General features: G+C 50.9%; 1 protein-coding gene across 1 annotated transcript in view; it reads left to right on the forward strand.

Moving 5' to 3' along the window:
• SYT5 (synaptotagmin 5) overlaps positions 1-12,698 on the forward strand; it is a 46,951-nt gene that overhangs the window by 24,808 nt on the left and 9,445 nt on the right. The window contains exons 2-3 of the mRNA XM_015420772.1: positions 10,350-10,508; positions 11,304-11,485. Coding sequence (XP_015276258.1) covers positions 10,358-10,508; positions 11,304-11,485 — 333 coding nt within the window. The 5' untranslated portion in view covers positions 10,350-10,357. The remainder of the gene's footprint in view (positions 1-10,349; positions 10,509-11,303; positions 11,486-12,698) is intronic.

The raw sequence follows: 12,698 nt of genomic DNA on the forward strand, positions 1-12,698 counted from the left end.
TACAGCACCACCGGAAGCCAATGTGGCAATAACATCAGGAGGCCACAGTAACCTCCCCTGGGGTTGTGCAATAGGGAGAGAGGGTTTGAGTCACGTGGGATCCTTGGGCGTGGCCCATGTATTAAGTGTTTTAAATTGTTTTATTGTTGTTTTATCGCACTACGTGCCTATTGTTGTAAGCCGCCCTGAGCCCGCAATGCGGGGAGGGCGGGGTATAAATAAAATTAAATAAATAAATAAATACGCCTCTCTGAGACACCTTTGGGTAGTGAAGGGCGGGGTATAAATCCAATCTCTTCTCTTCTTCTTCTTCTAACCAGTGCTGGGATCCAGCAGGCTACTACAACAAAGACAGCTTGAAGGCTGGAGGGTAGGATCCTCCAGGCCGGATGTGCCCTCCCCCCTCGTTTGCCCCCCTCTGAGCTCCCATTTCCTGCTCCCCCCCTCTCAAATCTCATACCAAAAGCACATAAACCTGAACCGGCCAATCACGAGGCTCAGTCAGCCCCTGGGCAGCATATATCCATTTGCTGCTTTACTCAAGGACTCGTTTAACCTAAATACCTCGCTCCTCACCCCTGGATTAATCCCCCTTGATGCGTTTGCAAATCGCAGTCATTCCATCCCCTCTCTCAGCCTCCTCTTTGCTTGGCCTGTCCACTTCATTGCACAATGACTGTGTGGCCTAGTTCTTGCTGAAAGGGTAAACCTGTGTTTTGATTTTGGAGCTTACATGGGGGGGGGGAGATGCTCACAGGCATACGCGCACACACACACATGCTCCTCCACATCAAACAGGGCCTGCTTTGCAGAAGGCTCAGCTAGAGGGCCAGGCTAGTGTGGTGCAGTGGTTAGTGCACCGGAAAAAAGATGGGAGAGACCTGAGTTCAAATCCCTCGTGAGGCTTGAAGCTCCCTGGACTCAGGGCCGGCTCACCCACTAGGCCAAGTAGGCATTCGCCTAGAGCGCCGGGCCCTGGATGGGGCGCCAAGCTGTGCCTCCCCCCTCCTTTGGTGGCGGCGGCGGGGGGAGGAGGCGGTGGTGGCAGCAGCAAAAGGGTGGCTGGCTCCAGAGGTCTCCAGGTCTCCAGGCCCCACTGGGAGGTTGGCATCTGTGCCATAAGGCAGCCTTGCCTAGGGCTAGGGTTGCCAGCCTCCAGGTGGGGCCTGGGGATCTCCCCCTTTTACAACTGATCTCCAGCTGACAGAGACCAGCTCCTCTGGAGAAAATGGCTGCTTTGAAGGGCGGACTCTATGGCACTGTACCCGGCTGAGGCCCCTCCCCTCCCCAAACCCCGCCCTCTCCCGGATCCACCCCCAAAGTCTCCAGGGATTTTCCAACCCAGACCTGGCAACCCTACCTAGGGCGCAGAAACACCTCGAGCCGGCCCTGCCTGGACTAAAGATTCTCTCTCAGTTGAGCCTACCTTTGAGGATTGTTGTGAGAACAAAATGGAGGGAGGGAGAACCAGGTACGCCACCATGAGCTCCTGAGAGGAAAGGTGAATTGAGGATGAGGTAGGTAGAGCTCTTCTCCCTGATGCTTCATGTGCAAGGAACTTGTCAGGACAGCATCAGTGTGAGCCTTTTCCTAAAGTCCAGGTACAGCGAGGGCTCAGATCAGATGGAAGATCACACCTGGGGTTTGTCCCATAAAATCCATACCGGAGGCTCACGGGACTTTGATTTGAGCCCCCAAATCTCCCATGCCAAACCAGTCCATTGGTCTATCAAGGTTTCATCTGTGGTTTACTTTGACTGGCCTCGAGTCAGGGTCTTTGGCAGCGTCTCTTAATTGACCCTTCCAGATGGAGATGCTGAGGACTGAATCTGGCACCTGCTGCATGCAAAGCAGACACTTTGCTCCATGTTGCCATTGTGTATTTTAGGGAGGGGCCATGGTTCAGCGATACAGCATCTCTTTGGCATGCGGAAGGTCCTGGGTTCAGTCCTTAGATTCTCCAGCTAAAGTATCTTGGGTTGTAAATGATGTGAAGGGCATCTGCCAGGAACCCTGGAGAGCCACTGCCAATGTGAATGGACAATAGTGGCCTTGATGAACCAAGGCAGCGTCATGGATAGGTTCATTGTGTGTGCACCATGAATACAGAGGAAGAAGAAGGTCTGTCTGGCAGAACAGCGAGGGTGCTGGATATGTGATTGGGAGGCTGAATCCTTCCTCTCCTATGAATCCCTCATTGTCCTTCAGCCTAGCCTGATTCACATGATTGGTGGTATGATTATTTCTTAATCATGGCCAACCACAAAGGGGAGGGTGGTTTAAGAACATAAGAGCAGCTCTGTTGGATCAGACCAGTGGTCCATCTAGTCCAGCATCCTGTCTCTACACAGCAGCCAACTGGTTACTCTGGAAGGCCAGCAGCAGGGCATGGGGCCTGAAGTCTCCTCCTGATAGGCTTGCCAAGTCCCCCCGGGGGGCGGGGAAACCCCCGCCCCAGAGGCCCGTTCCCCACCGCCGGCAGATTGGGCCCCGGGGGGAACCCCACCCCGACATGCACGTCACCCGGAAGTGACGCGACCACACCGGGCACGCTGGGGGCGGGGCCACGGTCATCCAGGGAAAACTCTATGGTTTTCCCTCGGATGGTCATGGCCCTGCCCCCAGCGTGCCCGGCGTCGTCACGTCACTTCTGGGTGACGTGCGTGTGGTGTAGGGTTGCCAAATGGCACTCACCTCCCTGGCGGGGGACTCCTGGGCAGCTCCCGGTGCGTACGCTCACGCCGCATCTACGTCACCCAAATGTGACGTCATGACGCCGGGCACGCTGGGGCGGGGCCACAGCCATTTGAGGGGAAATCATAGAGTTTTCCCCTCAAATGGCTGTGGTCCCGCCCCCAGCGTGCGACATCACATCCGGGTGACGTGCACGCGGGGGTGAAGTTTCCCCCGGGCCCCGATTCCGCGGGGGCGGAAATCAGGCCTCCAAAGCGGGGGAAAATCCGCCCCCCGGGGGGGATTTGGCAGCGCTAGTGTGGCGCGCGCGCGTGCGCACTCCAGCCACCAGCCGGGAGTCTCCCGCTGCGGCTCAAAAACACTTGGCAACCCTACCCCCTGATGTTGTCTCCAGGCACTGTTACTCAGAGGTTTACTGCCTCTAAACATGGAGGTTCCCTTTAGTCACCATGGGTAGTAGCCACTGATGGACCTATTCTCTATGAATTTGTCCAGTCCCATTTTGAAGCCATCTGTGATTGGGGCCATCACAACCTCCTCTGGCAGGGAATTAATTGAGTAGCAGTTAGCAGTACCTACAGTGCAATCCTCAGACAAGTTACACCTTTCTAAACTCACTGACTTCTGTGAACTTAGAAGGGTGTAACTCTGTTTAGGATTGCATGGCTAGGCTTCATTGCAATGAAGATTAAAAGAGACGGGACTTTGTGGACAAGATGAGTTTGAAAGGCAAGGGACAGCAAGAGCGATCAGCGTGGCCTCCCCAAACAAAGATTCCCTTTGCCTCTCCCCCCCCATGACATTGCATAAATAATAATTATTATCATATGGACTTGTGTGTAGTATAGCCAGGAGATCCTAAGATTGCCTGGCATCCAGAAATTCTAGCTCTTTTAGCATTGTGCACCACTAGGTGGCGCGCTAGACTTGTTTTTAAGGCAAGAGACGTTTCAGAAGTGGCTTTGTCATTGCCTGCCTCTGTGTCACACCCCTGCTATTCCTTGGAGGTCACCCATGGACCTCGCTGGGTGGCCTTGGGCCAGTCACGTGCTCTCAGCATAACCTACCTCACAGGGTTGTTGTGAGGATGCAACAGAGATGGGGAGAATGGCCTAAGCCAATCTGGGTCCCCAAGAGGGAGAAAGTTGGGGTACAAATAAAGTAGATAAATACATATCTCACAACAGGCTGTGCTGTAAAACCTGTAAAAGTCGAGCATCAACTAACAAGGGAAGGAGCAACAGTCAGAGGAAAAGGGACAGGGTTGTGAAGAACAGCTTCACTGAGCTTCTTCTTCTTATTATTATTATTATTGTTGTTGTTGTTGTTGTTGTTGTTGCTGTTGTTATTATTTGTTCACCCAATCTGGGCAATATGCAACATATTATAAAAACATTAAAACCATGAAGTAGATACATAAATAATATTATATAGCAATCTAAAAAGATTAATTGGGAAAAATTTCTTCCCAATTCCAGACTGCGACCACCTACTGGGTATGGGGAGGAGACTTGGAGGAGGAAGGGGAGGGTGCCAGCCAGGATGGAAAACAGTTGCTGTCCTCAACCAAGAACCTGGCGGAGAAGCTCTGCCTCACAGGCCCTGTGGAACTGCGTGACATCCCGCGGGGCCCTGATGGTGTTTGGCAGAGAGTTCCGCCAGGTCGGGGTCAGGACGGAGAGGGCCCTGGCCTTCCTTGAGGACAGCCAGGGACCACCAGCAGATTTCTATCCAACTACCAGAACACTCTCCCAGGGACGTACTGGAGGAGATGGCCCCGCAGTAGACAGTTCAGTCTATTTTCTCATCTTGTCCTGCCTCCAGAGAGTTCTCACGGGACTACGTACCTGGCCACAGTGCCTCCATGTTCCTCTCACAACAACCCCAGGAGGTAGCTTAGGCTGAGAAAGAGTCACTAGCTGAAGATCACACCCATGCACATTATGTCTGACAGTGACGGCAGGGTCTAAACTGAAGTCCCCCCCCAGAGACCCTAGACCCCCACTGGCTCTCCACCACCCTCTCAAGCTGGAGGTCTTTGGTAAGATGCGTCTCAACAGCCAAGGCTCCCAAAGCAGATGAAGCACTGGGTGTGTGTGTGTGCTGGCTGGCTTCACAGGTAAGCTGGGGCCAAGGACATCTAGTCCCCCCCCCACTCTTCTTCAAATGGGTGAGCACACTGGTCTCGACTGGTAGGGTTGTCACACCTGGGTGGGGAAATGCAAGGGGATTTGTAGTGTGGAGCCTGGGGAGGGCTCGGTTTGGGGAGGGGGGGGAGGCAACCCAGCAGGGTACGATGCCATCCAGTCCATCCCCCAAAGCAGCCGTTTTCTCCAGGGAAACTGTTCTCTGGGGTCTGGAGATCATTGTCATAGCAAGAGACCTCCAGGCCCCACCTGGAGGTTGGCAACGCTAGTCGTGAGCCAGGATAAATTTTTTTAAATAGGGAGGAAGGGTTAAAGGGTCCAGTGAAGGAGCAAGCAGTGCAGTGGAGTGGTCAGAGCTTCAGACTAGGATCTGGAAGATTCCAGTTTGATTCCCCACTCTGCCACGGACGTTTGCTGGGTGACCTTGGGCCAGTCACTCTCTCAGCCTAACCTACCTCACAGAGTTGCTGTGGTGAGGAAAAAATGAGGATTATGTCATGAGTCACTTTGTGAGCTTAGTGGGAGACGTACGGTACAAAGCTGCCTTGAACCATGGGAAAGGTGGGATATAAATGCTTTAAATAATAATAATAATATAAATGTTCATCTCTTATACATAAAATTATGTAATAGAGATGTTCCAGGTTTGGTGCAAAATACATACAATGTACAGCTCTACTGGTTTGAAATACTATTGCTAACTCAAATGACAAGTACCTACCCTGGTGTACAAGAAGAAAAATCCAAAAGCTATTGTAGTGTAGTATCTTTCATCAGGATCAATTTTTAAAAAATCACACAGTGGTGAGAAAGCTTTCAAGTGCTGCAGAAGACTGGGGCGGGGGGGGATCACGTCCCCACCCCCACAACTCAAAGTGAAAGTCCATTCTGCAACTTGTAATAATCTTCGAACAGCCTCATACAAACAATGCGCTGATTAAGTTTGGTCAGATAATGCAAAACAGATCTCCATTTGCACCCAGGGCTCTTCAGGGACAGGGGTGCCTTTGAAAAGATCCATCCCGGCTACCTTAGGACCCTGCCTCTTACCTGTCAGAGGGCATCCAACCTACCAGCAGCAGAGTCCCATCACTATTTCTTAGGTGGCAGAAGTTCCATTCAGGTAGGGAAGCTGGACCCAGTTTATCCCTGATGGACCACCTAAAATTAGCCTCCAACTTTGCTAATAGAATGAGCACCACCTTTCCCCTTTCCTTTTGCTATCAGGGACTTGGCTGGGCCAATTAAACCCCAGAGGCAGATCCAAACTGTTGTCGGCTTGTGTGCTTTCAGTGTGCTGTGATCCAGTGAAATCTCCCTGCTGAAAATGTGGCCTCACCTAATACAGGATGCAGTCCTAAATACGGATGGCTAGGACTTTGTAAGGAGCTGCGGTGGCTCAAGTGGTTAAGACACTGAACTGCAGGCTGTGGAAGGTCAGTAGTTCAGCAGTTCGAGACCCGAGTGTGCCGCATGACGGAATGAGCTCCCGTCTCTGGCCCCAGCTCCTGCCAGCCTAGCAGTTCGAAAGCAAGAAATTGCAAGTAGATAAACAGGTACCACTTCGGTGGGAAGGTAACAGCGTTCCGTGCGCCTTGGTGTTTAGTCATGCCAGCCACATGACCACGGAAACGTCTTCGGACAGCACTGGCTCTTCGGCTTTGAAACGGAGATGAGCACAGCAACCCTAGAGTCGGATTCGACTGGCTTTCAAGCAAGGCAACCTTTACCTTTACCTTTTAGGGCTTTGTAGCTTGGAGAAATGGTGATTGAGGGGTGACGTGAGAGAGGTGTACAAAATTAAGCATGGGATAGAGAAGGTGCCGACTTTACTGCCAGCCTGAGCCTGCCAAGAGTGGATGTACTGTTGAATATACGTTTCTAAATGCACTTTACCATACCCGCGTCGCCATCGATATACTCATGGTTTTAACATTTCTATCATGTATTTTAAATTGATATTTATATTGCTGTTTTATCTATTGGTTCCGTAGGTAAGCTGCCCTGAGCCTGCCTTGGCAGGGAGGGCGGGGTAAAAAAATCAAAGTAATAAATAAATAAATAAATATAAATAAGTACTTTTCTCTCTTTCTCATACTACAAGAACTTGTGGGCACTCAATGAAATGAATGAGCAGTAAGCTTAAAACAGATAAAAGGAAGTCCTTCTACGCCCAAAGAGTCATTAACACGTGGAATTCACTGCCGCAGGAAGTGGTGGTGACTACAAGCATAGCTTTATGGGGATTGGATAGCCCTAATCTGGATAGCCCAGGCAAGCCCGATCCCATAATATCTTGGAAGCTAAGCAGGGTTGACTCTGGCAAGTACTTTGATGGAAGACCTCCTTGGAATATACAATAACACAAAGGGTACAGCAATAAGGAGTAACAAGTAATGGAAAATTGCTGCAAACGTGCATACAAATAAATGACAATGACAATGACAGTTTGTCCGATGTAAGTTTACCTTTGATACTGTATGCTGTGAGCCACTGAGGAAGCATTTGGGATTTAGGATTTCCATTTTGTGAAGAGTAATATATGAAGACCATGGAAGATTGAGATTTTGACAAAGAATTGTATCGAAACGAACGGTGTTACTTGAGAGGTTCGTAATCCGCTCGTCTCCACGCCACTATTGTGTTGGTTTGCCACTTCAATGCTGGAAACAAGAATTAAAACAACATGAGAGCATCATGAGACCTCCTTGGAATGCCAGAGCCAGGAGGCGGGGCAGGCTTTATCTAGCCACCTTTCTGAATATCCTCCAGGGGTCAGTCACCAGAGGTCGCCATGACTTCCAGGTGCACACGCACTCACACATGCACATAAAAATACAACAATACAAAAGAAGAAGAAGAAGAGGGGGTTGGATAAGCATATGGAGCAAAGGTCCATTGGTGGCTATTAGCCACAAGGTATGGAACACTATGGGTGTGTTCAGATGGGGCATTTACAATGGTATAGGTGCCGGTTGGAATTGGTGTACTTACCGGCGTTCACACGTAGAACATCTGCCTTCCATCCCTAACCGTTGCAAAGAGCTTTAAACCGGTTTATTCTGCTACTAGGTCCCCAAGTGGTGGTATCCTGAGTGCAACGGTTGTAACCGCTTTACCCCCTGTCTGAGCGCTCTCCACCATTGTAGAGCTGCTTCCGTTTGGAAGCCTGAGGCTTCCGCTTTTCACCCACCATTTTTTTTTGTTAGGTCGGTGATATGCGCTTGGGCGAAGCTTCGCCCCGGCATTTGTTTAAAGAAAAAGAAAAAGGTCCTTAGTTTAAGGTTTTAGAGGAGTCCGGGACCTCAGGGAGGCCAGTTTGGTCTTTAAACTTTAAAAGTAAGTCCTCTCTTCAGGGCATGCTTTTCGGGACGGGGTGTTTTGCGCATGCACGAAGATCACCATTCTGTGGATGGCTGCCTATGCGCATGCGCAAACTGATTAAAAAAAATACTGCTGACAAGCGCTGTGTGTTAACGGGCATACAGCGATGGGCTCTGCAGACAGGAGGTAAGTGTGATCGCGTTTCAACTGGCATAAACTGCACCGGTTGGAACCGGTGAAGTTTATGCCGGCTGAAACACCCCGTCTGAATGCACCCTATGTCTGGGGCAGTGATGCTCCATATTCTTGGTGCTTGGGGAGCAACAGTGGGAGGGCTGCTGGAGTTCTGGCTCCACTGGTGGACCTCCTGATGGCACCTGGGTTTTGACCACTGTGACACAGAGTGTTGGACTGGATGGGCCACTGGCCTGATCCAACATGGCTTCTCTTATGTTCTTTTAAGCCCCAGTGAAGAAGTCCCAATGAAATCAGCAGGACCTCTTAGTGTACGCACTGAGGATTGCACTGTCTCCATTCCATTTGAAGACTATGTCAAACTGCAGAAACAGAGTTTTCCCATTTTGACCCGCAATTGGTTTCTCTTCTTTTTTGTTTCTGGGGTTGTCTGCTTTGCTTCAGAGCCAGCCTGATGAAGAGCTCTGGTGAACTCGGACGCTTGCCCTCATCCTCTTCTGATGTTTTCATTGGTTCTAATGAAGGCACTCTGCTCCTGGGGCTTATTTCTTGGCAACAAGTGACTGCTTCACTAATTCACTTGGGGAAATTAAGCACAGTCTATCTGGGGCAGGTTTGCCAACCTCCAGGTGGTGGCAGGGGATCTCCTGGGATTGGAAATGATCTCCAGGTGACAGAGATCAATTCACCTGGAGGAAATGGCCACTAAAAAGGTGGACTCTGTGGCATTATACCACATTGAAGTCCCTCCTCTCCCCAAATCACACCTTCCTCAGGCTCCACCCCTCAAATCTCCAGGTATTTCCCAACCTGGAGTTGGCAACTCTTATCTGGGTAAATTGGTCCCCCAAACACTCTCCAAGCGGAATAAATGGGCTTGGAAACCAGTCACTTTTCAGATTCCACTTGCAGGCTGAGTTTCATCTGTACTTTAATGATAAGACAACTCAGAACGCATTCCAAGACGATCAAGATCACTTCCCCTGGAGAAAATGGCTGCTTTGGAGAGGGGTCTCTGTGCCATTATAGCCTGCTGAGGACCCTCCCCTCCCCTCCCTAAACCCCGCCCTCCCCAGACTCCACCCCCAAATCTCCAGGTATTTCCCAAACCAGAGCTGGCAAACCTAGCTAGCATCCCACCTCTCCCACCGAGGCAGGGCTATTTTTGGGCAGGAGCGCACAGGAGCGGAGTTCCGGCTGGCTCCTGAGTTGGCCACGCCCAGCAGGAACTCATTAGCATAACAGGCCACACCCAACAGCAGACACTCATTGGAATTGGCTACATTAGGGGTGTGTGGCCTAACATGCAAAGGAGTTCCTGGGTCTTGACAACAAACAAGGTAAACAAAATAAGAAGCAAAAGGTGGGTGTGGCTGGATGACCACACTTCTGGTAGCATGGGGGTGTGGCCTAATATCCTAATGAGCGGTACTATCTGGGGTGTGGCCTAATATGCTAATGAGTTTCTGCTGTTGGGTATGCCTTATTATGCTAATGAGTTCCTGCTGGGCTTTTTCTACAAAAAAGGCCCTGCACCCAGGTATTGTTGTTCAGTCGTACAGTCGAGTCTGACTCTTCGCGACCCAGGTATACCAACTTAATAAGCCATATTTTCATTCCATACATTTGGCTCTACAGTCACAGGTTGCAGGATTGCCTCTGAAAGCCCCCCCTCCCCTAACCCAACGTGAAGCCACAGACTATAATCCTATGGATCAGTGAAGGAGGAGGAGGAGAAGGTACTTGGCGCCTGCTGCACCCCCCCGGCTCCTGCCCCCCCACCCCCCTGACCAGTGACCACCCTCTCTTGGTGGCCCTGCTAAAAGCCCTGTGCGGGGTGTGTGTGTGTTCCTTTTTTACTGAATTTCGCCATTAAACTGGGATGCTTTTTGAAAATTACTGATTACAGGTTTAATGGATTAGAACTGCTTGAACTCACAGCTCTAATTGGAAAGAGCGAATCAATTATCTTTCTCTCTCCTCCCGCAGGCTGAACGATGAACGAGGCCCGGAGGTCAGCCATGGTGGCTCCGGAGGTGACGGAGCCCCAGCAGGAGTCGTCCCTCAATGCCACCGAGATGCCCAGCAAAGAGAACGTCTTTTCAGACATGAAGGACAAGTTCATGAACAAACTGGGCAAGCTACCAAGTAGGTAGAGCTGGGCATTCTCCAGTCCAGGGTTCCAGAGTAGACACCGGGTTGGGATCCAGTCAGATATGGCTTCGTTCCCTGGATCGCTTACGTTTGCATTTCTTGGCACATGGGCCTTTTTTCCCCACGCACATGGGCCTTTTTTCCCCACGTGTCTTTTGAAATTCCCTTCAAGTGCAAACAAAGCACTACTGAAATCTCACCTTGCCTGCTTTTATGTATTTTTTTAAAGTTTCCAGTCCTCATGTCTGTGAAACTCTGCTTGAATACATGAACCTTATGCAGCCGAAAAGGGGGGGGGGGGAGAGGGCAGGCTATGTGGATTAAAATGCCAGGAGCTTGAAAAATGACCCTTCTTGAAAAGACAAGTGTTTGCACAAAGGATGTGGAAGTGGCGCAAAAATGAATACGGCCTGTGTTCATTGTTCCCTCTAAGTTATGGAGTCCTGTGAGCAAAAATTCTACTCTGTGAGCTACTGGCATTAAAGCTGTGAGCCAGCAATTTGGCTACTGCATAAATTAGTTTGGTCTGGAGCCATCCTTCCTGAGCTAAGACAAAAATGTGTGAGCCAGAGGCTAAAAAACTGTGAGCTCGCTCACACTAACTCAGCTTAGAGAGAACACTGCCTGTGTTAGAGGGCAGCACGAGGCAGAAGTCTCTGCTGCAGCAGCCCAGCTCCTGTCCAGAGTGCCAAGGCGCTCTGCATCAGTACCAAGCATTGTCCCACCCCAGACTCAGCTGCCTTCCTCTGCTCTCCTCCCCTCTCCCTTAACTGTTCCGCTCTGCTTCAGTCCCGCCCTGGGCTTTGGCCTCCATCCTCATCGTGGCTGCCCTCCTCCTCCTCTGCTGCTGCTTCTGCGCCTGTAAGAAATGCTGCGGCAAAAAGAAGAAAGGCAAGAAAGGCAAAGACAAAGTGAAGGCCCAGATCAACATGAAGGAGGTGAAGGAGCTGGGGAAGAGCTACATCGATAAGGTGAGTTGCTGGCGGTTCTCTCGTCAGCAGACCCCATGGAAATGTTTTTCTTGAAAGAAAGACCCTACATGAAGCCCCGCAGGAAGAGTTTCCTGTAGTGACCACCGGTAGTGCAGTGGTCAGGAGTTTCCTGTAGTGGCCACCGGTAGTGCAGTGCTCAGGAGTTTCCTGTAGTGGCCACTGGTAGTGCAGTGGTCAGGAGTTTCCTGTAGTGGCCACCGGTAGTGCAGTGCTCAGGAGTTTCCTGTAGTGGCCACCGGTAGTGCAGTCGTCAGGAGTTTCCTGTAGTGGCCACTAGTAGTGCAGTGCTCAGGAGTTTCCTGTAGTAGCCACCGGTAGTGCAGTGCTCAGGAGTTTCCTGTAGTGGCCACCGGTAGTGCAGTGCTCAGGAGTTTCCGGTAGTGGCCACCAGTAGTGTACTTGTCAAGAGTTTCCTGTAGTGGTCATCTGCTGTTTCCTGTAGTCTCTGGGACGCCCAGAAGGAGGACAAGCAGGCCAAAGCCTTCCCCTTGCTGCTGCCCCCAATAAATGAGTATCCAGAAGTACACTGCCTTTGAATATGGAGGGTCCACCCTGGCCCATAGCCTCTGATAGGCCAAAGTTGCTTCAACATGGAGGCAAGTTCCCTACTGAAGTCCCATTGTCGTGCCGAAGCAATGCGGTTCTCCAGGAAGTTTATGCAGTGATGTCTCTAAGCTCTCCCTGTGCCCTGTGGCAGCAAATTCCTTCAGATAACGTTGTAAAATCAGTTACAAAATGAAGACGCATCTGCTTCAAAAATGGCAGAGCCTTGTGAAATAGAGGGGTTCTGGAATTTGTCTAGGGTTGCCATCCTCCAGGTGGGGCCTGGGGATCTCCCGCTTTCACAACTGATCTCCAGCTGACAGAGATCAGCTCCCCCTGGAGAAAATGGCTGCTTTGAAGGGTGGGCTCTGTGGCATTGGACCCGGCTGAGGCCCCTCCCCTCCTCAAACCCCACCCTCTCCTGACTCCACCCTCAAAGCCTCCAGGTATTTTCCAACGGAGAGCTGGCAACTCTAAATTTGTCAGCCGCAATCAAAGTCTCTGTCTGAAATGCTCGAGACAGGGTCCTGAAGGGGTCAGAGCCCCACCTCAAGAAGTGGAATGATGCAGGTTTAAATCCCCACTCAGCCCCGAAGCTTCCTTGGCCTCCTTGGGCCAATCGGTCTCTCAGCCTAGCCGGCTTCACAGT

The sequence above is a fragment of the Gekko japonicus genome, unplaced genomic scaffold, assembly GCF_001447785.1.
Source record: "Gekko japonicus isolate JY-2015 unplaced genomic scaffold, Gekko_japonicus_V1.1 scaffold1715, whole genome shotgun sequence".
NCBI lineage: Eukaryota > Metazoa > Chordata > Lepidosauria > Squamata > Gekkonidae > Gekko > Gekko japonicus.